The sequence below is a fragment of the Drosophila bipectinata genome, chromosome XL (assembly GCF_030179905.1).
Source record: "Drosophila bipectinata strain 14024-0381.07 chromosome XL, DbipHiC1v2, whole genome shotgun sequence".
Lineage (NCBI taxonomy): Eukaryota > Metazoa > Arthropoda > Insecta > Diptera > Drosophilidae > Drosophila > Drosophila bipectinata.
The window spans coordinates 12,663,210-12,686,748 of NC_091734.1; the positions used below are offsets into that span (position 1 = coordinate 12,663,210).

General features: G+C 42.3%; 3 protein-coding genes across 3 annotated transcripts; 1 reads left to right on the plus strand and 2 right to left on the minus strand.

Annotated features, from left to right (window-relative positions):
* Positions 1–67: 67 nt before the first annotated feature.
* On the plus strand, positions 68–15,021 carry ATP7 (copper-transporting ATPase 1). Its single transcript, XM_043209806.2, has 4 exons — positions 68–1,472; positions 11,207–12,453; positions 12,511–13,314; positions 13,370–15,021. Exons 1-4 carry the CDS (start codon positions 521–523, stop codon positions 14,141–14,143), a joined length of 3,777 nt encoding a protein of 1,258 aa, XP_043065741.1. The 5' UTR covers positions 68–520; the 3' UTR covers positions 14,144–15,021.
* A 1,297-nt stretch (positions 15,022–16,318) lies between these two features.
* On the minus strand, positions 16,319–17,354 carry LOC108118665 (small ubiquitin-related modifier 2-A-like). Its single transcript, XM_017231451.3, has 2 exons — positions 16,947–17,354; positions 16,319–16,866 (listed from the first exon to the last, which is right to left on the minus strand). The coding sequence occupies exon 1, from the start codon at positions 17,255–17,257 to the stop codon at positions 16,985–16,987; it is 273 nt and encodes a 90-aa protein (XP_017086940.1). The 5' UTR covers positions 17,258–17,354; the 3' UTR covers positions 16,319–16,866; positions 16,947–16,984.
* A 920-nt stretch (positions 17,355–18,274) lies between these two features.
* Nrd1 (Nardilysin) lies at positions 18,275–22,718 on the minus strand. Its single transcript, XM_017231452.3, has 4 exons — positions 22,388–22,718; positions 20,509–22,317; positions 19,914–20,198; positions 18,275–19,855 (listed from the first exon to the last, which is right to left on the minus strand). Exons 1-4 carry the CDS (start codon positions 22,456–22,458, stop codon positions 18,688–18,690), a joined length of 3,333 nt encoding a protein of 1,110 aa, XP_017086941.2. The 5' UTR covers positions 22,459–22,718; the 3' UTR covers positions 18,275–18,687.
* Between the last annotated feature and the right edge of the window lie 821 nt (positions 22,719–23,539).

The following is a 23,539-nucleotide window of genomic DNA, read 5'->3' on the forward strand; positions in this document are numbered from 1 at the left end:
CTTACATCGCTTAGTGCACCCATCGATGGGCGGCCTATCGACGCCGACTGCGCTGATATATCGCGAAGCGACCACCACTAGTTGCGTGCCGTGCAATGACGGGGAGCAGCTGTTGCCTCTGAACTGCTAATTGGAAAACCAAACAGATCCGCATCCGCGCTCACACACACACACACACTCCAAAATTATAGGCGTTCGCGAAATTTTGAGTTTCGTGTGAAGTTGGCCAAGTTGAAAAGCGAGCGACGGCGGGCAGCACACAACACAAATCGGTCCGTTATCAATCGAAATCTAGCTTTAAAGTTTTGTAACGCAATCGGGCATTCGGAGTGAAAGAGACATCCTTCCCCCCCATACGGACGGAGTGGGCGTGAGAGAGAGAGAAAGAGCGACTAAATTCAAAATCCCATTTGAGTTTTTTTTTCCCATTTCTCGGATATTTTTTGTTGTTTTCCTGTGAGGGCGCAGAGCGGAGATTTATGTGGAGCTTGGGGGCCGAACGGGAAGTGCTGATGCGAGGATGATGGCGGCGAGTGATGCGGAGAAGATGTCCAGCACGGTGCGCCTGCCCATTGTGGGCATGACATGCCAGTCGTGTGTCCGCAATATCCAGGACCACATCGGCCAGAAGAAGGGAGTGCTGAACGCCCGGGTGGTGCTCGAGGAGGCGGCCGGTTACTTCGATTACGATCCCCGGGATACGGATCCCGTACAGATAGCCAGCGATATCGATGACATGGGCTTCGAGTGCAGCTATCCAGGAGAAGATGGCGGCGGCAGCGCAGCAGGAGCCTGGACCAACATCCGGGTGGTGGGCATGACCTGTCAGTCGTGTGTGCGCAACATCGAGGGCAACATCGGCACTAAGCCGGGCATCCTGCACATCGAGGTCCAGCTGGCTGCCAAGAATGCCCGCGTCCAGTACGATCCCGCCCAGCTGACGCCCGACCAGATAGCCGAGCTGATCGATGACATGGGCTTCGAGGCGACCGCCAACCCCAGTGACAGCACGCCCGCGTCATCGCCCCGCAAAAGTCCAGCGCCCGCTCCCCCATCGCCTGCCCCGCCCGCAGCCCTGCAGAATGGCACCGCCGTCGCCATACCCGTGGAGCAGGAGCTGCTGACCAAGTGCTTCCTGCACATTCGCGGCATGACCTGCGCCAGCTGTGTGGCCGCCATCGAGAAGCACTGCAAGAAGATCTACGGCCTGGACAGCATTCTGGTGGCCCTGTTGGCCGCCAAGGCGGAGGTCAAGTTCAATGCCAATGTCCTCACAGCGGAGAACATCGCCAAGTCCATCACGGAGCTGGGCTTCCCCACCGAGATCATCGACGAGCCGGACAACGGCGAGGCCGAGGTGGAGCTGGAGATCGGCGGCATGACCTGCGCCTCCTGCGTCAACAAGATCGAGAGCCATGTGCTGAAGCTGAGGGGCGTGACCGCGGCCTCAGTCACGCTGCTGACCAAGCGGGGTGAGTGTGTAACGGCGGTGGTTCTCGAGATTCATCCAATCACTCGTTTTAGGTGTGGGGGTCTCCTAGTTTCGGGTTAATCTCCCAATCTCTGCCAGCTCTGTGCTGTTCCCCCGATAAGATACGCGCCATTAGCGTAACCCATTTCGATTATTGGCTCGTTTTGTGGATTTGTTGGCGAGTCTTGTTAGCAGAATGGATGGAGTAACTAGGCCAGAGGCTAATCCAGATGCAGTTCAGACATCTCACAATTTCTCAGTTGGGACAAAGACCCTATCCCGAAGGAGGGAGGGGGCGGGGGACAAGTGCCAGTGACAAGTGTTGCGCAATAAGTACATATAAAGTATGCGGCTAAGGCCGCACCTGGCACTGGGCCATCCACCCGCTGGCACCTGTTGCTCCACAACACGCTCTTTGTTTGCCGCCACCCACAGCTGGCGCAGCTCCATTGATCCATATAGGCTGTTTAAATCAACCCAGATTTGTGTTGTTGGGTACTATTGTCTGGAAGTCGTGGCGATTCTGTAGAGGAAGTTCCACTACTTGACTGGAATCGGTAGGAACATGTTCTATATAGAAGATATGGCCATTGAGAACATGGATATTTTGTGTAGAAAGTTGTAGTACTCGACTGAAAGATGGGAATATGGTATATAATACATACATATGCACATATAGTCATAGGAAGATAAGATCACTTAGTATCTGAACCAGTGGTCGGCAGGGTCCTATCCCGCGGGCATAGGAAATTAGCTCTGCTCGAGCTCTGCCGCACACATACAGTATAAACGTGTGTACTATGTATTTGTTACTAATACTAATGCCATAAAATCATATCAATGTATTGTGTGCCGACCACTTATGTAGAATATAGGAAATATCTACATATTTTGTGTAAAAAGTTGTGGTACTTGACTGAAAATTGTAAGAAAGTTAGGAATATAGGACATGATAGTCATAGTCATAGGAAGATAATATCATTTAGTATCTAAACTGTAGGAATTATATAGATATTTTGAGTAGGAAGCTGTAGCTCTGCCTTTATTATATTATTCACTCAAGCAACATTATTGGTTTGGGAAGTAAGGTCTTTTTTTTGCAATCCTTATAGAAGATATAGCCTGATAGAAGAAGTATAGAGCATATATACCCCGTAGTAGTAGTACTATAACAACATTTTAGACAAGAGACAGCTCTCTCATTTAATAGTATTATTTTTTGGGGTATTCTATATAAGAGATCTAAAAGAGAGTATTATATACATCTTATAGAACATATAGTCATAAAATGTAACAACATATTCATAAAAATATAGGAACATTAGGTAATATTACCTAGATACCATGTCAAGAAAGTTGTAGTTTTAATCTTACTACTTCACCTTGTTAAAGAACTCAACAAGTTATATTATATTATTATTATTATTATTTTTTTTTTATTATTATTCTAAAATAACCTTCTTTTTGGGAAATGATTGGTTAGGGACTATTGTGAATACCTTGTAGAACTTATAGTCCATATAAGATAGGATAGTTCTATATATAGTTCATATCAAACCATACTATTATTACCTAGATCTTTATAAAAGTCTACTTTATTGTGTTATTTTTTTCGAGCAACAGCTGATCACTTCATTAACCTCGTTTTTGGGAATAAAGGAACATTCTATATACTGTGATCTATAAGTACTACTATAGTACTAAGAACATATCATCATTTAATACTATTACTTATAAGATATTATACTATAAGAATAATATTAATACTACCTAGAACTTTTGTGTGGGAGGTTATAGTTGGGACTTTATATTGTCTAGGTTTGGGGAATAAGGCGAGTATTTTGTATAGGAATTATAGATTATATTCGATATATAGAGTAGAGGAGATATATTATTTATATAGTACAGTAAGTATTTATATCGTATAGTCATGAGATCTTATCGAAAAATAATATTATTACCTAGAAAAGTTTAGTTACATTATATTATTGGGGATTCGGGGTACTGGCTTTCTATATACATATATATATAACCTATAGAACCTAATATGGAAGTATATCATTGTCTTGATTGTCCAGATCCAGATTTTGTATTAGAAGTTATAGTTTCAACTTTACTATATCTAGACATCTAGACATCTTTTGAGGAATAAGAGCTGGTTATATAGTAACATATGGAGAATTACTTTATTATATTATTTGTTCAAGCTATTCCTATTTTTATTAGGAATATTAGGGGATATTTTATGGGAATTATTGTCTAGGGAGTATTATCCCTATAGAACATATAGTCGCTGGAACCATCCATCATCGAGTGACTGGAATCGGTGCATATGTTTTCACTCGCAACTGGAAACTGAAAACTGGCACTGGCCCGGCAATTGTTTATTGTAACTGATATACTGGCGACTTGGTGCTGGCTCTATGCTTTGTTCCATCTGGAGGATTGGTGCTCCTATTGGTGGAGCGGGGTTGGGCCCTGGAGGGGGGCACCGAGACCAGTGATAAGAGAGTACAAAGGGGTGTCGGGGGCAGGGGCAGTGGCAGGGGGAGGAGGACACTAGTCACTATGCTTTGGAGCAAACAATGGCAATGGCAACTAGATTAAAATGCCATCAGAGTGCCACTGTGTGTGCGTGGGCAGTGGCGGCGCGAAGTTATCTGGAACGGGCGTAGGAATTTGTGGGTGGTCAGTGGGAGGTGGGGGTTGGGAAGCGGGAAGAGAGTGATTATGCATAATTGCACTGAGAAAAAATAGCAAGCTCATATAGGGGTTTCTATAGGAATTACCATACTTGGTTTGGTTTTTGAAATATATGTAAAATATAAATATATTTTCTTAAGTAGAACTTTTAAATTCTTAAAAAAATATTTCGATTTAGACAGATGTTCTAGGATTTAGAACTTTTACAGTGTTTTTCAAACGAAATATTAATTTTTTTCTTTTGTATTTTAATATTTCTTATTATTATTATTTTTTTTTAATTTGTGAGATCTATTATTCTAGGATGTTGAAATATCATAGTATAGCTTAAGAATTGAACTAAAAACACAGTTGAACTATATTTTTTTTGATATGCTATAGATATAGATATGTATAATATAGATATGATTTTAATAGAAGTTTCATTATATTTTTTAAATTATTGGTAAAATATGGCATAAAGAATAAAGTATTATCATAGTATTAATATAATTAATATATTGGGATGCATGGTAATATTATAATAATTATTTTATATTACAATAATAGTAAAGTAACCCCTTTTTGTCGCAGTGATCTCGAGGGAGGCAACTGGCCCGAGACCCATAAATGATTAAGTTAGTAAGAGAAACGGCGAGGCACTTGGGAATTTAAAAACAAAAAAAAAATAAATGAATAAACGATTGCAGTCTAAACAAAAATAAAAAAAAAAAGAGAAGAGAGTGATTGTGCATTCTTTGTTTTTCAATCACTTTTGATTGGCAATCGCTTTTTATTTTATCTTTTTTATTTTTATTGACAGGCCTGTGCCTTTAGCCAACTTCCCATAATTTGCGCCTTGAAATTGAAAGTCCGCCTTGCCGACAAAAAAAAAAAAAAAAAAGTGAAAGAGTATATATCTGGCTCTCCCTGATTCGTATGACTGACCACGAACATGGACTCCAAACTGCCACTCCAAAACGGAGCAGAGCTCTACTTCAATTCAAAACATTTCACTTTTCATAAGAGCAGGGTCGAAAAAAAATGAATAAAATTATTCATAACCGGTTTTCTAATTAATATTTCAAGGCTAGTGTTAGGGAACTATGCTAGGGAGCTATAGGAAATGAAAGATATTTATTACAGTCTTTAAAATATTACTAGTTTTATATATTTTTTTTTACCAAAAACTAACCATTTCTCACCGTGTACTAAAAGTTCACCTTCACTTTGATTTAAACCCGAGCTCTGAGCTCTGAGCTCTTTTTCTTTTGCTATTTTTTCAAAGCATTCATTGTCTGTCTTGGCGATCGCCTTTTGAAATTAGTTGTCCGGATTATATAACTAAATGCCTTCACCTAATGTCTGATCACATTTTTGTGAACTGGAAATTCTCGCCGAACCACGAAAATCCACCTTTCCTCCCCCAATCACCTGGGGGTGTACGTGAGGAATTTGAATAAAAAATTGAGAGTAGAGGAGAAAAAATGCATAAACTTGAAGCTCAACAAAATAATTATAATTGCAACAAAAACTGGTTATGGTTATGGTTTCGGTTTCAGTTTCAGTTCAGTTGCCTTTTGCTTATTTTTTTGCATTTTTTGTTTATTTTTTTGTCTGACATGAAAAATCACAAGGCGAGAAAAGTGGAAATGGAAAATGATATGCGAAAATATTACCAATTCACCATGAAACTTTTTATTTGAAACTTTGAAGGTTTTTTTGTGGAAAAAATACTTGAACTCATTTAAGGGTTAAATCGGAGGAGGAAGTTCTTTGAAACTTATGGTTTGAAATTGAAAATATTTCTTTAATAATTCCCTTGTATTCTATTTTATTTTCAAGTCTTATTTAGGCTTAATTATGGGTTAATTTATAGAAAAAAAAACCTCAGAACCATTGATTCAGACTTGATCTATTATTTATACTCCTTTCTAGGTTTAATTTTCAAATCTTACTATTTTTAAGGTCTTGCTAGAAAAAAGAAGAGCCCATCTAAGGGAAGCTCTTTAAAACCTTGGTTCGAACTTTAAAGCCTTCCTTTAGTAATATACCCTTTTTCTATGTTTTATTTTTAAGTCTTGCATAAAATAACCTATTCAAGGGTTAGATCGTAGGAGGTACCTCTTCAAAAATCTTAGGAAGAAATCTTTATAATATAGAATTAAGGATAATTATAGGATTCTTATTAAATTATAAGAAAAACTTCAGAACCGTTGATTCAAACTGGATCCATTATTAATACTTTATTAAGGAAAAAAGGTTTTATTTTCATATCATTCGAAAAAAGAAGAGCCCATTTCAGGGTTAAATTATGTGAGGAAGCTCTTTAAAACCTTGACTCGAACTTAAGAGAATTTCTTAAGTAATATCCTTTTCTATGTTTTTTTTTTAAGTCTTGATTAAAACATGGTCGGGTTTTTTAGGGGTTAAATCAAGGGAGGTACTTCTCTCTCAAATACATACATTTTCAGTCAGTAGTATCCTATTTTGGGTTTTATTTACAAGTGATTTATAGGGATTTTCACAGGAAATTATTTGGAAAATTATTAAAAATTGAATATTAACAATTATTAAATTATAAAGCTTATATTGGAGTTTATTTAGGGGTTAAATTAAGGGAGGTAGCTCTTTTAAATATATACTTTATTTTAACCTTATTTTACATATCTTATTTTTAAATGATAGATTAGATTAGATATTATTTTTAATTATATGTATATGTTTTTAACAATATGTTCTTAAAATCCCCTCCTATAATAGCCCTTATTGTGTAGGTTTCGATTTAATTCTTAGACTATTCCTTAAATATTTAGATCCTTAAGCCCTTGAATGCTTTTAATCAAATTTGAAGAACAATTCCTTTAATAACATGAACCCCTTCTAGATAAACGATTATATCACTAATCTATGAAAAGTATTTGAAACTTTAAAGGTTTTTGTTGAGAAGCTTACTGTAGGAGTGTTATATTAGATATATAGATATATTTAAGATATATATAGATATTTATATCAGAAATATTTTAATATTATCCATGAAATGATATTAACCCTAGGTTTCAAGTCGAAAAAGTCCTAGTCCTCTACCAGCCCTTCCTAGTCTTCATTGTGCAGCTTTTTCTGGACATCATTGAGCCCCCATATGGCTTCATTTAAGGTCATTACCCAGACGCCTCAGACTCGGTCCCAACTCGGTCCGATATTAAAGCTAATTGGCTGCAAAGTTGTGGGTGTTCTTGGGCTGTGTTGCCACAACAACTTCCATCGATTTCGATTTGCAATTTGGATTCGAGTGTAGTGGCTGTTTGTACACTTGGTTCGGTAGTCGGAATTGGGCGTGTAACTGTTGAACAAAACATATGTTTTGCGAAGCTCCGATGCTTATCGGAGGGGCGATAAGTACCCGGCAACACTACCGTACCGATTCGAATTGAAAAATGTTCCAAAACTGTATAACAGCCAATGGAGGGAGCGATAAGGTTCAGCTTGGGAGCTTGGGAGGCGGGAGAAGTGGGTTAGAATTTATTTAATTTCCAGCTATTTAGTTGGAAAATTGTATCCAAACCTTGAAGCACACGGCCCTCCGAAAGACAGTGATCGATCGATAACCATCCATCGATAATTAGCGGAAATTGGGACTATCTCAACTATGTGCGATTCCAAGGCATTATGCTTCATAATCCTTTCAGTTTTTGCACACGGTCTGGCCCTCTAATTGAACGATAATTAATGGGGAATGTCTCCAACTTGTATCTGGAAAGTGTGATCCACAAGTCATTCCCAAAGCCTAGGCCCTAAAACCCTCCCGAAGCTACCTGCAGATGATATTTTATTAGTTTCTCGGCTCTAATGAGATTACTATTCTGTAGTATATAGCAATGCTGTCACTTTGTAAATATTCCAGTGATATGTCGTGTCAGGAGAAGCGATTATATTGCTTATCACTGCCGTCTCGGGAGCTGGGGCCTTCCCCCACCCACCCATCTCCAGTCACTGAATAATAATGAAGTATTTGTCATTCGCATCGGATACTGGAATAACACACTCGATTGGGGGGGACAACCTTCGCCGGGAAACACAATTCGTAGTTGATTGGGTAACCAAGTGACATGCTAATAATCAAAAGTGAAACAGCAACCACCGACGGGGGACAAACGGAAAATAATCTTATCAGGATCGTTGAACCTGAGCCACCAGTGGCGGTGGTTACGTTGACTTGCTGGCTCATGAGCTCAAAAGCCGTACGAGTCTCTATTTTTAATCACCTTTTGGGGATAGTTTTTGAGAGAAAAGTTGGAGTCTTTGAAATGCACATTTATTTGATGATTTTTTCGATAAATTATCGATTATTTTGATTAGAAGGCTTTGATTTACCAGCTGGAGGTAGTTTTTGGGAGCATTTATGAGGTATAAACTGTTTATACTCTTGATAATCTTTTGTAACTATAATTATACGATTTCTCTCATAAACTATCTTGTATTTATCGATATTTTCGATAAGATATTATGGCGAAATATCTTCTATTACCATCTGTCATAGTTTATTCAACTATTGTGGATAGTTGTTGGTAGACATTCTAGTAAGAAAAAATATAAAACATTAATTTGATATACTGTCTGATTTTTCTGATCAAAACCGTTAGTATTTATCGATAAATTCGATAACATAGTGGTGAAATGGCTTTAATGCTGTTTATTTTATATAACATGCCTGCCGGAGATAGTTTTTTCTTTAAAAAAAATATAGAAAGAAACTTTAGAATAATTAATTTAAGTTTCTGTACGATTTTTTTGATAAAACTATTAGTATATAGTATTAGTATATATTATTATATATATATTATACCAAATTAGCTCTAAAACCTTGTCTTCTAATCCCATTACCAGATAGTGATAGTTTTGAAAAGACAACTTAGATGAATCCTTAGTCCCGATAAACCTTGTAGTATTTATCGATAGATTCGATAAGATATGGAGGTAGCTTAAGGCTTATTTTTTATTTTATTAACCTGTTGGTAAACAATAGATAGTTTTTTGGGGGATATTCTTGAAAGACAAAATCTGAAATCTCAATAGGATTTATTTCATTATTTCTTTGATTCAAATATCGATAATTTCGATAAGATATAATGGAAAACTATCTCTAAAATATTGACTTTTATTTTATCTACCACCTGGTGATAGTTCATAGAAGAAATTATAGCTAAAGCCCTAGTCCGGATAAACCTTGTAGTGTTTATCGATAATTTCGATAAGATCTAATGACAAAAATGTGGGGAAATTGCAACCTCAATTTATTTATAAATGGCTGAGCACATGAGTATGAGATTACGAGTGCCAATGTACATATACACGTAGAAAAGCCTGCTATTCGAGTTTGCAAGCCAATCTGAGGCAATCGAACCGGTTGCACGCTCCGATTTCAATTACAATCCCAGAACCGGCATTAGCGACAAGTCATTAAATCATACAAGCCATTTCATTGGACACTGGCAGAAAAAATAAGAGGAATAATTTAAGGCTATTTGCCACTATAAAGCCATTAGAGTGATAAGAGCCAGAACCTGTGATGAAATTGCAAACGAAATTGATAAACAAAAGGGAAATGTTTACTTTAAGAGTAAACTTGTTTATCAGTCAATTAGGAAACTAAATACACCATACAACTGGTTGACAAAATAAAGCTTTTTAAACCATGTCCTAGCAAGTAAATATATACTCTCTTTCTCTCTATGGAGTGTTATGGTCCATGACTTGCCGTTGATTAAACTCTAACTAGTTTCTTTCCCTGTAACTGAAAACAGCTTTCTCTAAACTTTGTTATTACGCGTGGAACTAGTTGCGTTTCAATGTGTGCCATGGCAGGTTATCTTGGCTAACTCTTAGCTAGACTGATTAAATCAAACTAGCATTGCTTTCAGCTTTATGAAAGTTATATATTTATTTTTGTACCTTTGCTTCTATTCGAGAGATTCCCAATGGTATATTCTCTATGACTTTTCGATAAACCATCGATTATTATGTATTTCTATTAAATATAATGGACACGAATTATACAGGAATTATTATTTTTATAAATATACTCTATAGGATTATTTTCACTAGAATAATTCGATTATATATAATTGAAAAGTGCTAATTTAAACATGCAATTTCATTCTTAATTTTTTTTTCGATAAACTATCAATTATTCCGAGAAAATATAATATAAGGATTTATAGGAATACATAATCTATGTACATAATCTGTAGAGATATTTATCATCATACAATTTTCAATTTAAAATGAATTCTTTCTTCTATTTTTTTTTGATAAGCTATCGATTATTCCGATGAAAGTAATGGAAATATAGAAACTGTTATTATTATATTATAATGTATAAGAATCTAATATCTAATAGAACAATTTATATTAAATTTAATGGGAAATAGTCAATTTTATCTTAAAAATTCATTCTTTCATATATTTTTTCGATAAGCTTTCGATAATTTTGATTAAAAATAATGGTAACATAAAATTGTTATTATTATTTTATTTATAAACTACAGGAATATATTTAATAGAACAATACTAAATGGCTAATAGTAAATTTTTACTAAAAAATGCATTTTATCTTCAAATTCGAACTTCGAGACAAGCGATCGATTTTTTCGATTAAATATGATGGAAATATTGGCATTTGAACTATAATTTTATATATATATTCTATAAAGATGTTTCTCACAGGATTATTTCCATTCGAAAAGTAGGAATTTTAACATTCAAATTTATTGAATACACTATCGATTATTCCGATATAATGCGATACACAATGTAATATTCCGATTAAATATAATGGAAATATTATACTTTTACTCATTATTTTATATATATTTCACGAAAGATATTTCTAATAGGATTATTTCCATTAGAAAAGTAACTTTAAAATCCTTTTCCAACTTTAATCGGTAAGGTATCGATTACTATCGATTACATTTCATATCTACCGCATTTTATTATTTTTGAATCCTTTATAAATTATGAATTATATGTAAAACTGTTATCCCATTTTAGGTAAATTCCGCTACAACACGGAGGACACTGGACCCCGGAGCATATGTGAGGCGATCGAGGGGCTGGGCTTCGAGGCGAAGCTGATGACGGGACGCGACAAGATGGCCCACAACTACCTGGAGCACAAGGAGGAGATCCGCAAGTGGCGCAACGCCTTCCTCGTCTCGCTGGTCTTCGGAGGACCCTGCATGGTGGCCATGATCTACTTCATGCTGGAGATGAGCGACAAGGGGCACGCGAACATGTGCTGTTTGGTGCCGGGCCTGTCCATGGAGAACCTGGTGATGTTCCTCCTGTCCACGCCGGTGCAGTTCTTCGGCGGCTTCCACTTCTACGTACAGTCGTACCGGGCCATTAAGCACGGCACCACCAACATGGACGTCCTCATCTCGATGGTCACCACCATCTCGTACGTGTACTCCGTGGCGGTGGTGATCGCGGCCATTCTGCTGGAGCAGAACAGTTCCCCGCTGACCTTCTTCGACACCCCGCCCATGCTGCTGATCTTCATCTCGCTGGGCCGCTGGCTGGAGCACATTGCCAAAGGCAAGACCTCCGAGGCGCTCTCGAAGCTGCTCTCCCTGAAGGCGGCCGACGCCCTGCTGGTGGAGATCTCCCCGGACTTTGACATCATCAGCGAAAAGACCATATCCGTGGACTACGTTCAGCGCGGGGACATCCTGAAGGTGATACCGGGCGCCAAGGTCCCTGTGGATGGCAAGGTTCTCTACGGCCACTCCAGTTGCGACGAGTCCCTGATCACGGGCGAGTCCATGCCGGTGGCGAAGCGCAAGGGCGCCGTGGTGATTGGCGGTTCCATCAACCAGAACGGTGTGCTCCTGGTGGAGGCTACGCACACGGGCGAGAACACGACGCTGGCGCAGATCGTCCGTCTCGTGGAGGAGGCCCAGACCAGCAAGGCGCCCATCCAGCAACTGGCCGACCGCATCGCCGGCTACTTCGTGCCCTTCGTGGTCCTCGTCTCCAGCATCACCCTCATTGGTTGGATCATTGTTGGCTTCTCCAACCCGGACCTGGTGCCCGTGGCCATGGAGCACAAGATGCACATGGACCAGAACACCATCATCGTCAGCTACGCCTTCAAGTGTGCTCTCAGCGTGCTGGCCATCGCCTGTCCCTGCGCCCTGGGCCTGGCCACGCCCACCGCCGTCATGGTGGCCACTGGCACTGGAGCCATCAACGGAGTGCTGGTGAAAGGAGCCACTGCTCTGGAAAATGCCCACAAGGTAGGTCCATCCAGGTCCAATTTCTCTCCCAAGAATTCATCATGATTTGCCTTCCAGGTCAAGACCGTGGTCTTCGACAAGACGGGCACCATCACCCACGGCACTCCGATGACCAGCAAGGTTACCCTCTTCGTCTCCGCCCAGGTCTGCAGCCTGGCACGGGCCCTGACCATCGTGGGAGCTGCGGAGCAGAACAGTGAGCACCCGATCGCCTCGGCCATCGTCCACTTCGCCAAGGAGATGCTCAATGTGGAGGGCAACGGGGCGCCCCAGACGGTGAGCTTCGGCAAGAGCAGTCACTTCCAGGCGGTGCCCGGCTGCGGCATCCGCGTCACCGTCTCCAACTACGAACACACGCTCCGGCAGGCCTGCAACGCCGAGCGGATCATCAACTACGAGAACCTGCACCGCACCCACCCCCAGGGCTCCGTTTCGGTGGTCGGCAATGGGGCCACCATCGAGCACCTGCTGCCCCAGCGTAACGTCCGCAAGTCAATGGAACTGACGCAGCAGCAGCTGCTCTCCGACCTGGATCTGGAGCAGGACCTGGTACAGGTCGCGGACCAGAAGAACATCATCGACGGCCCGGAGATTTTGGTGCTGATCGGCAACCGGGAGTGGATGCAGCGCAACGGCATTGAGGTGCCGCTCGAGATCAGCGACTGTATGACGCACGAGGAGCGCAAGGGACACACGGCGGTGCTGTGCGCCCTCAACGGCCAGCTGGTGTGCATGTTCGCCGTCTCCGACATGGTCAAGCCGGAGGCCCACCTGGCCGTGTACACCCTGAAGAAGATGGGCATCGATGTGGTCCTGCTGACGGGCGACAACAAGAACACTGCCGCCAGCATAGCAAGAGAGGTACTAGTACTCCAGTTACTCCCAACAAGTTACTTAATCTTCGTTCTTCCTCCAGGTTGGCATCCGAACCGTGTACGCGGAGGTGCTGCCCTCCCACAAGGTGGCCAAGATCCAGCGCATCCAGCAGAACGGCATCCGGGTGGCCATGGTGGGTGACGGCGTGAACGACAGTCCCGCCTTGGCCCAGGCCGACGTGGGCATCACCATAGCCGCCGGCACGGACGTGGCCGCCGAGGCGTCGGACATCGTCCTGATGCGGAACGACCTGCTGGATGTGGTGGCCTGTCTGGATCTGTCCCGCTGCACGGTGCGCCGCATCCGCTACAACTTCTTCTTCGCCAGCATGTACAACCTGCTGGGCATTCCGCTGGCCAGTGGCCTGTTCGCCCCCTACGGCTTCACTCTGCTGCCGTGGATGGCCTCCGTGGCGATGGCGGCCAGTTCCGTGAGCGTGGTCTGCTCCTCGCTGCTGCTGAAGATGTACCGGAAGCCGACAGCAAAGACGCTCCGGACGCCGGAGTACGAGGCGCAACTGGCGGCCGAGCGGGCCCGGGGCTCCGAAACGGAACTGGACAAGCTGTCGCTGCACCGCGGCCTGGACGACCTGCCCGAGAAGGGCGGCAACATCGGCGGCAGCCGGATGGCCTTCAAACGGTCCACCAACTCGCTCATCTCGCGCATCTTCATGCACGGCAACGGCGGCGTCGCATCGCTGGACGGCAAGCACGAGGAGGGCCTGCTCGATCCCGAGGAGCAGTACGACGGCCGGACGAAGATTGTGCGGAGTCGCTACCACCCCAGCGACAGCACAGAGCTGCAGAAGCTCTAAATGGACCTTAAGACGACAAAATTTCAGTGAAATTGTTCAATTCTAAGCGGGCATTAAAACTGAACTTGAAACCCAAAGCTTATGGAGCCAGATAGAAAGAGATAGAGAGAGAGAGTTATAGTATGCATATGTACAAACAAATATATATATATATATATATACAGCTATATATATGTTAGGTCTAGGGGGGGAAATCGTGTGCAAGGTCGGAGTGCAATCCTACGGACCAGCTAGATTATATTCCTAGTACGTGTATATATGATTGCTCAAACGAAGAACCCATAGTTAAGACTATCAGCGTCTAAGATTCTGACCTGTATTGCTTTATCCTTTTCCCTTTTATGAGCCCCCCCACCCGTCCCCTGAACACCTCACCCTCTATAACTTTTAAGAGTTTTTTTTTTTTTTGGTTTTTTATACGAGATAGTTCAGAGCTCTACTGCTAGTAGCTAATATTAAGTTTGAAGAACAAAGTGGAGAGATGAGAAGCATCAAGCATCATGGAATTATTGTTATTGTTAAACTGCATTATTATTCATTACTGTAGGCCTTAAAAACCCCATCAAAAAGACGAAAATCGAACAAGCATTGACCCTCCAAGTCCCTGAATCCCCCAAGATAATCGGCTCTGATCCTTAAACGCGCCACCATAGGAGGATGTACTTTTGTAAGACAACCGGGCACAATTTGAAAACCAATAAAAATATTTAAAAATGAGAAAAACGATTAAAACACATTCTTTATATGTAACTTTAATGTTTATAAACAGCAGAGCATTGTTATTGTAAATAAAAATAAAAACGAAGATGAAAACGAGAGGAGTGCGGTGCCCCATACCGGCTGAAACAAAATAAATGGTCTGGTTTTTCATTTATAAAGAGGTTCTTTCAATTGGGAGGATATATGATGTGAATGTTGTATGTTCCTTTACTTCCTCAGGCTTCTGCAGAGTCTCCTTAAATGCAAAGAGACCCTAAAGCACTGATACAAAAACCCCTCAATAGATCTAATAAAAAAGTGTTTAGGAAGGGGTTTATTATAGACTTCTTTAGATCTTCTTTAACTTCGAGGGTCATAAAGTCATTTATGTTATATAAAGCTCAGGTATCTAAAACTCATCAATAGATCGGAAAACGGAGTCTACATATATGTGGAATACTACATTTTCTTTCATTCTTTAGGCTTTTTCAGTAATTCTTCAAGTGTGAGGATACAATAGGGCTATTAGAGTATAATAAAAATAATGGGGTAAAGCCTAGGTAGCAGAACTCCTTCATAGATCTGAAAAACAGTTTACATAGATGTTGTTTATCTTACTTCTTGTATTTCTTTAAGAATCCTTTGAATTAGAGGATACAATAAAGCAATAGAGGTAGCAGATCTCTTCCCTAATCGGAAATTAAGGATGTTCTTCTTAATATATCTAAAATCTAGTGTACATATGTATGCATATGTTGTATATTAAATATCCATAACATGTTGTATATATTAAACAAACATCCTATATTTCTTCAGTCTTACTTAGAAATTCTTCAATAGCGAGGATACAATAAAGTTATATCCGTACAGATCAGCTTCAGAACTCCTTATTAGATCGGAAATCAAGGATGTTATTCTGAATAAATCTTAAATTTATTGTACATATGCATATGTTGTATATTGATCCTATATCCCATATTTCTTAAGATTTTCTGGTCTGAGGTTTCCTTAGACATTCTTCAATAGCGAGGATACAATAAAGCTATATCCGTATAGCTCAGCTGCAGAACTTATTAGATCGGAAAGCAACAATGCTATTATGATTAGATATATAAACTAGTCTTATGATCAAGGATCTTATTCAAAATACATTTAAAAACTAGGGTACATATGTATATGTTGTATATTGAACATCCTATATTTCTTAAGATTTTCTTTAGGTTTCCTCAGACATTCTTCGATTACGAGGATACAATAAAGCTATATCCGTACAGCTCCTTATTAGATCGGAAAGCAAGTATGGTATTCTGAATAGATCTAGAAACTAGTGTACATATCTATATGTTGTATATTAAATATCCTATATTTCTTAAGATTTTCTTCAGATTTTCCTCAGACGCTCTTGCGATTCTACAATAAAGCTATTCCTGTAAAACTGAGGCAACAAAACTCCCCAATAGATCAAAAGACAGTGTATAGTTGTATAATATTTGTTATATGTATTTCCTTGATTTCTTCAGACTTCATGTGTCGTAAAGGTACATATGTGTATATTGTATTTCCTTTCTATATATTCAGTGATTTTTCAAATGCGAGGCTGGTATGAAGGTATAAAAGCAAAGCTCTTTTAAAAACCACCTCCATAAATCAGAAAACGAGTGTGCATATGAGTTGTTTATTATGTTTCCTTTATTTGTTTAGATTTTCTTCAGGCCTCGTTGGAGCTTTCTTCAATGCGAGATTTCCTTTATTATGTTTCCGTTATTTGTTTAGATTTTCTTCAGGCCTCGTTGGAGCTTTCTTCAATGCGAGATTATAGTTGAGGTGTTTGTGTATAGCTCTGGTAAAAAGATTCCTCCATAGGCCCGAAAACGAGTAGAACATGCGTGTTTTCATTCTTTTGTATTAGTGCGATTTTTTCATTTTTCCTTTTTTTTTCTTCCGTCTTGTTTAGAGATTTCTTAAATGTTAGAATAATATAAAGCTATTCGTGTAGAGCTGAGGAGAAAAACTCCCCAAAAGATCTGAAAAAAAAAATGCACATATATGTATGTGTGTAAGTAAAACTCAGATTTCCTTGCAAAAAAAAACTCTTCTTCTATACCTTTTGGAAAGTGCAACATCATCCTGTAATTCTCGAATCTAGAACTTGTCGGCGTCCTCCTTGAACCAGACATCGCCCATTAGCTGGCGCGTGTAGACATAAATGAAGTCCATGTCCTTCATCTCCAGAGACATCGGAGTATCGTCCATCTTGATCCCGTGGCCGTTGTATTGGAAGGTGGCCTCGTACCGGTGCAAGCCCAGACGCTTGCAATAAATATCCATTACCTTTTGCATCGGGGTGACGGTACTGATCACGAACCGGACCACGGCGTTGTTTTCGCCAACCAACTGCACTGTCAAGTACTCCATTTTTCTCTCTTAGAAAGTTTTAGAAAATTTTCCTGATTTTTCCTGCGTGCAAAACGAAAGCCTGCTTGCGGTTCTTTCAAACGACACACTTTTTTTGTGACATTCGGGGAATCCCTCACGCATTAGGAAATTAATTTAAAGCCCAAAAGCTTTGGGATTTTTAAGAAACTGCCACACTAATCACGACTATCGGAGTAATGCTCAACAGCTGGGCCATCACTAATACCGTTAAATGCATTTCAGCAGCCGCAGCCTCCATTACTCTCCTATTTTGAGCTTTTATTTTCTTTTTAATAATATTTAATTTATTTTTGATTAGAAAACATACTTTTACTATCTTAGCAACACACATAAAAGGGCTGTGTCTTCTTTCCCTTTTTTGCAGAAGGTTTTGGTTCTTATTTTCTTTTGAATTTGAATTTACTCTATGGTTATTTTTTCAAACAAAATTTAAACCATATTTAAAAAAAAAAATTGTTGGGTTTTAAAGAAATTTTTTTCTAAATCTATTTACTTATTTGTTCGTTTTGGAACCTTTTTTTAGGGTTTTTTAGCCCCAACTTTTAAAATTTCTGTTAATTTTTTGTCATTTTTTTGAAAGATCTGGATCTTTATCGGACCCGTTCCCATGTCAGCAAGACTGCCTATCGATTTCCTAAGAATCATAATTAAGATTTAGTCTTCTTTATTTTTATAAGTATTTTTTTTTTATTTTAAGTCTTTTGAAAAAAAAATGAAATCTGAGTCTTTTCTTTTTTTGCCGCAGGTTTTGTGCCCCTTATTTCCTTTTGGAACTCTTATACTTAATATATCTTATACTTTTTATACCCTTGCAGAGGGTATTATTAATACAAGTACAGGTATTACTTAGTACAGATACTTAGTAAGAGACAGAACCCTCTCTACATTGTAGAGATGTCCTGGAATACTAATCGAAATCCCCTTAATCAGCATCACAATCGCCCCCAAAAAGGAAATCCCAATTGACATCCAAAGCCCAGAAAATAAAAAGCAAAATTTACATATACATTATACTTGTAATTTTGATTCATAGATCGGCGATAAAATCGTACGAAAGGTAGTGTTATCCCTCCTACATAAAAACGTACAGGATGGGGGCTCCTGGTGGGAGCGAAATGCATTCGTCATTGATTTCGAGTGTGTCCCATGTTGTGTTTGTGTCTAATATCCAGTGGAGTGTACCGACTTGGTCAGGTGATGGTGGTGGCCGGGTTGGTTGGGTAGGTCAGGTTGGAGTTAAGTGAAGTGAAGTGGAGAAGCTTCCGGGGGGGGGGGGAGAACTAATCTTCTAGGGCTTTGGCTAAGTGGAAGATGCATTTGGTGTCTTGGAGTTATGTTATGAATGTGGCATTGTTGGAGAAGGCTGTCTTGATGGTGGCGTTTGGGCTGTATGGCAGGCGGGCAGGATCTCACGCCTTGCCGATGGCATCTTCGATGCGAGCGGCACAGGTGGTCTCCTCCTCCTCAGAAGTCTCCAGCTTGCGCTTGGGATACACCGCCAAGGTCTTCTTGAACTCGGCAATGTCGACGATGGTCTGCTCCTCTCCGATCTGGGGCAGGAACACAACGTTCAGCTTGTTCTCGAGAACTGCAAACAAGTCCTCGTCCTCCTCCTCCTCCTCGTCGTCGTCATCCTCACCGTCGTCATCTTCATCGCTACGCTCCGATCCGCTTGTCTCAGTAGTTGCTTCCTCCTCGCTGCTGGCAATGGTCTGCATGCCGGGCTTCGGTTCCGGCATGCCCGGCGGCCGGTGCCCAATGACCTGGACGGACAACTTGCGCTGATTGGTGGCGCCGGTCTCCACGAGGAAATCAATGATCTCCGCCTTCTCTAGAGAACGCAACACCTCGATCTGACGCCTACGGCGATCGAACTGGTAGTCCTCGTTGATAATCTCATCCCAGTTGCGGGCCATCTCCGTGCTCAGCGCCATGTCCGCTACCAGCTTGAGCTTGATCAACGAGTCGCGGGTGTGCTCGTACTCGTCTTGAGGCATCTCGCGCAGAATCTGGAGCATATCGGAGCGGAACGCCTCGATGCGGCTCTCCACGTGGGCGGCCGTGGTCTTAGTCTCCTGCGAGTTCACCATGATGGAGTACCCGGCAATGCCATAGTTGATCCGCACGGTGGCCCCGACATGGTAGCCGAGCTGCTCCTTGGTCCGCAGCTGGTCGAACAGGGGCTCGTCGGTGAACATCATCATCAGATCGAGAATACTCTCCACACGCACCGAGTTCGGCCCAATCTGGTAGAAGTTCGTGATCACCGTGTTGGTGTCGTCCTCGTTGAGGGCGTGGCAGCGGATGACGTTGGTGCCCAGGGGCAGCTGCACCGTCCTGTCCTCGACCAAGTGCCGCTCCTTGATCGGCTTGCAGTTGAGACGGCTGATCACCGAGTTCAGTACGTTGTGGGCCGACTCCTCGGTGTAGTTGCCCTGGATGAGGGCCTGGATGTACAGCTCGCGGGGGAATTGGCTGCAGAAGTCGCGCAGGTCCTCCAGAGTGACGTCGTTCAGGCTCTTGTACTTGTCGATCATCAGCCAGCGGATGTGCTCCAGCACGCAGAGGCGCACGTCCCTGAAAGCGAAAGAGACAGCATTAGTGGTAGCGAAAGGGACAGCCTCTGGGCTCTCACCTATTGAGGGCACGCGGCTTAATCAAAGTGTTGAAGTAGGTCTTGCGCTGGTTCTTGCGGAAGGCGCCCAGGATGTCGTCGTTGAGGGTCTCGGCGACGTTCACCATGCCATCGGCAATGGCCTCCACGATAAGGTGAAGCTTCTCGTTGTAGCCGCTGATCTTCAGCAGCAGGCCCTTCTCGTTGGCGTTGAAGGTGTAGCTCAGGCCGGCGCTAATGGCAGGGTACAGCTCCTCGCACACATGGAACTTGACCAGCTCCTCGTACAGGGTGCTCATGGCGTCGCTGGGGAATGGAAAGACAACGCATCTATTAGTCAAAACAATGGACTAATCCCCCACCCTAACCGCAACCGATAGCAACCGATAGCATATTCCTGGGAACGGACAGGGAAAGTGATATCACAGCCGGGGCTATTTATAAACAAACAGAAGGCGAGTAATCCGATGAGGTGGATGTGGCAGCTTTCGCTTTTTAAGCGAAAAACAGGGCGCCCGTATAAACAAACTAGGAGTCGCAGAAATAACAAATAGAATTCATGGGAATGGGAATGGGAATGGGAATGAGAATGGGATGGGTTCTTGGGAGGACTTACTTCTTGGGACTCTTGCGCTGCAGCGGCGAAATGAAATAGAACGCCATGTGGGCCTCGGGTAGCTCGTACTTGTCGTCCTGCTTGAACCACAGCTCACAGGTGTCTGTCTTCAGCAGCTTTTTGGGGAGCAGCGGTAGTTCGGGCTTGCCGGCAGCTTGCCAGAAGAGCGTAAAGTCCTGGGTAACGAAACGATTCGGTTCGGGCAGGAAGAGCTCTGGATTGGGCGAGGCCTCATCCCATAGCTTGCGCCACTTGTCCGGCATCGGTATGGTGGCGTACTCGGTGCCGAACCACTCCTCCTGCTTGTCGTAGGCGTCGATGCCCTCGTACTTGTCGTGCGAGGTGATCATCAGATTGAACTTGAACTCGTTGAGGTGACGGAGCATCTCCTTGAGGTCCGCCTCACTGTACTCGTAGTACAGATCCTTGCCGGAGAGAATGTGCTCGGCCGGGAAGTACTTGCAGTTGTAGACCAGCTGCTGGACATTGTCGAAGGCCGGGCGCTGGGGCTGGAAACGGAAGCCGGTGTCCTCGATGCGCTGCTGCTCCTCGTAGACCGTCTTGAGGGAGCCACAGTCGCTGAACAGCTTGACGTACGCAAAGGTGGCGGCCAGGACTTCGTCCAGGTGCACGAAGCCCTCGTCCGTGAGGTAGATGCATACGTTAAACAGGGCGTACATGGAATTGGTGTCGAATCCGTTCTCATCGATGCCGGCTATGAGGTGCAGGGCCCACAGGCGCTTCCTCAGGTAGGCGCACAGGCTGCCACGCCCCTCGTAGCCCAGGAGGTAGGACAGAAACTGGTCCGGGTTGCTGCGATAGTACTTATGCACACTTGGCAGCACCCAGGTCAGCTCCACCTTGCACTCGTTCTCCACGGGCTTCACAAAGAACACCTGTTCGTGGAACTCGGGCCGGAAGGCGTTCCTATAGTTGAACACCGACAGGTCGGGTGCAGCGTTATTGTTATGCGGTATGTCCGAGAAGTGGCGAAGGACCAGGGCCTCCAGTTCCTCGATGGGGAGGCGGGCCTGCAGGACCGCGTACATGCGATTGCCGCCGTAATGCTCCTTCCGCACCTCGTGCAACACCTTGTGCAGATCTTCGTCGTTGATGTTGTCCTTGAGGGACTTCATATTGCCCCAGGCGAAGGTGCCGTGCGGGAATCCGTTTGTGGCCAGACTGGCCAGCAACTGATCGCGACGCGTCTCATCGTCCTGGGCAATCTGCTGGAACTCGGAGTCCACGGACATGCGCTCACGTTGCATGGCCTCCTGCTTCATCAGCGGCGACTTCATCAAGGCAGTAAAGTAATCCAAACTCGAGTCAAGATGCTTCTCGGCCACCTCGAAGTAGAACAGGGTATCCTCACAGTCTGTATTGGCATTGCTGAAGCCGCCACACTTCTTGATGTGGGCGTCAAAGATGTTCTCCTCGGGATACTTCTCCGAGCCCATGAAGATCATGTGCTCCAGGAAATGAGCTAGTCCTTGGTACTGTTGGGGCTCGGCAAACGAGCCGTAGTCAATCAATAAAGCACAAGCTGCTAGCTTTTCGTCACCCTCCTCGCTGGAGGTGTCGGAGGATCCAGAGCTGTCGGTGTCGCTGCATTCGGATGAGGTGGTTGTCTCCTCGCTGCCAGTTATCGCCGAATTACTACTGGCGGACTCCCCTTTCTCACCGTTTTTCTCGGACTGCTGGTCCTCCGCCGAACAGGAGGACGAATCCGAGGTAGTGAGCCCATCATGTGGCACTGGACTGGGATCTGATATAATCAAAACCCGCAGACCATTGCTCAAAAGCAGATTCCTATTGAAAAAAATATGATCCTTCCTTGTAATACGTCCCTTTTCCTGGGAATCCAGAGGATTATACTTACTTGTACAGCTTTTTGTCCGCCTCGGACTTGATGGGTGTTTCCAAATATGTAACTTGCTCCTCCACAATCATTTTGCTTTTATTTCGAATCAAATATTCAATTGGGGAGCTACACCGGTATGCTGTCCTGAATTTAGTCGAAACCGACAGTAATTGTCTGGGCAAGGAGCACAAACGAAAAGCAAGCTGAAAGGTCGACAGCGCTTACTAGACCGACCGATTTGCCTCGGCGCTCGGTTACTAGCTAAATGGGGTTTCGATGCTCGTTCCAGAGCCGGAAGGTTGAAATTGGACAAATTACAAACAAAACAGTGCTGGCCAAGGGACGTGGACTTATCGATAAGTCTAGTGATGGCAGTTGGCAAACGTGGGCGCTGTTTATGAAACTGTTCAGTGTTGAAAATCGAAACGGAACAACGGTATGTTTCTAACGGCTAATTATTTAAATCTGTGAATTACCAATATTATAATTTTTAATAAGATTTTAAATACGGAAGACAAGTTTTAATCCATACTTGGTCATAATTTTCATTCTGAGATTAGTTTTTTTTTTTTAAAAACCACTTTTTAATAAATTTTGAATTTAACTATTCTGTAACCTTTGTTAAGGTTCTTATTTATAAAAAAAATTTCATAATTTGCTCCCAAATTTTATATATTTCCAGCACTGTCTTCCAACACTTGCTATTTTTTTTTTGAAAATGCAGCGATTCGAGATTTTATCAATATATAAATTACAAGAAGGTTATGGATTTGGTTTGGAAATGTCAATCGTAGAGCAGGACGTCTACGGTTCATTATAAATCTGGACGTTGGATATGTGGCTCTGTAAATTTGTAAATAATCTGGTAAATTGAAAAATTAATGACAAAAAAATGAATTCTTTTCTTTATATTATTTTTTAGTAAGCTAATTGATGTCAAGAGAAATTGGTTTTTAAAATGTAGTGCGTACAAATAGAAATCCATGGTAAGTTTAAATAATAGGTTGTGATGTTACCACTGATATTATGTGTATTTTTTAGCTAAACTGCAGCAATTCGAGATTTTATAAATATATAAATTACAAGAAGGTTAGAAGACTAAAAATTGTCTTCAGCTGTTTGAAGATGTTAATGACGCAGAGAATATGTTTTTTTTACATTAACTACAAA

Bases quoted from the DNA above. Each gene is read 5' to 3' on its own strand.
- ATP7 (XM_043209806.2), top strand. From the start codon at position 521: ATGATGGCGGCGAGTGATGCGGAGAAGATGTCCAGCACGGTGCGCCTG. The intron at 1,473-11,206 runs GTGAGTGTGTAA...ATCCCATTTTAG, and splicing joins CACGCTGCTGACCAAGCGGG to GTAAATTCCGCTACAACACG. The intron at 13,315-13,369 runs GTACTAGTACTC...TTCTTCCTCCAG, and splicing joins CCGCCAGCATAGCAAGAGAG to GTTGGCATCCGAACCGTGTA.
- LOC108118665 (XM_017231451.3), bottom strand. From the start codon at position 17,257: ATGGAGTACTTGACAGTGCAGTTGGTTGGCGAAAACAACGCCGTGGTC.
- Nrd1 (XM_017231452.3), bottom strand. From the start codon at position 22,458: ATGATTGTGGAGGAGCAAGTTACATATTTGGAAACACCCATCAAGTCC. The intron at 20,199-20,508 runs GTAAGTCCTCCC...TCCATTCCCCAG, and splicing joins CAGCGCAAGAGTCCCAAGAA to CGACGCCATGAGCACCCTGT. The intron at 19,856-19,913 runs GTGAGAGCCCAG...TTTCGCTTTCAG, and splicing joins AAGCCGCGTGCCCTCAATAG to GGACGTGCGCCTCTGCGTGC.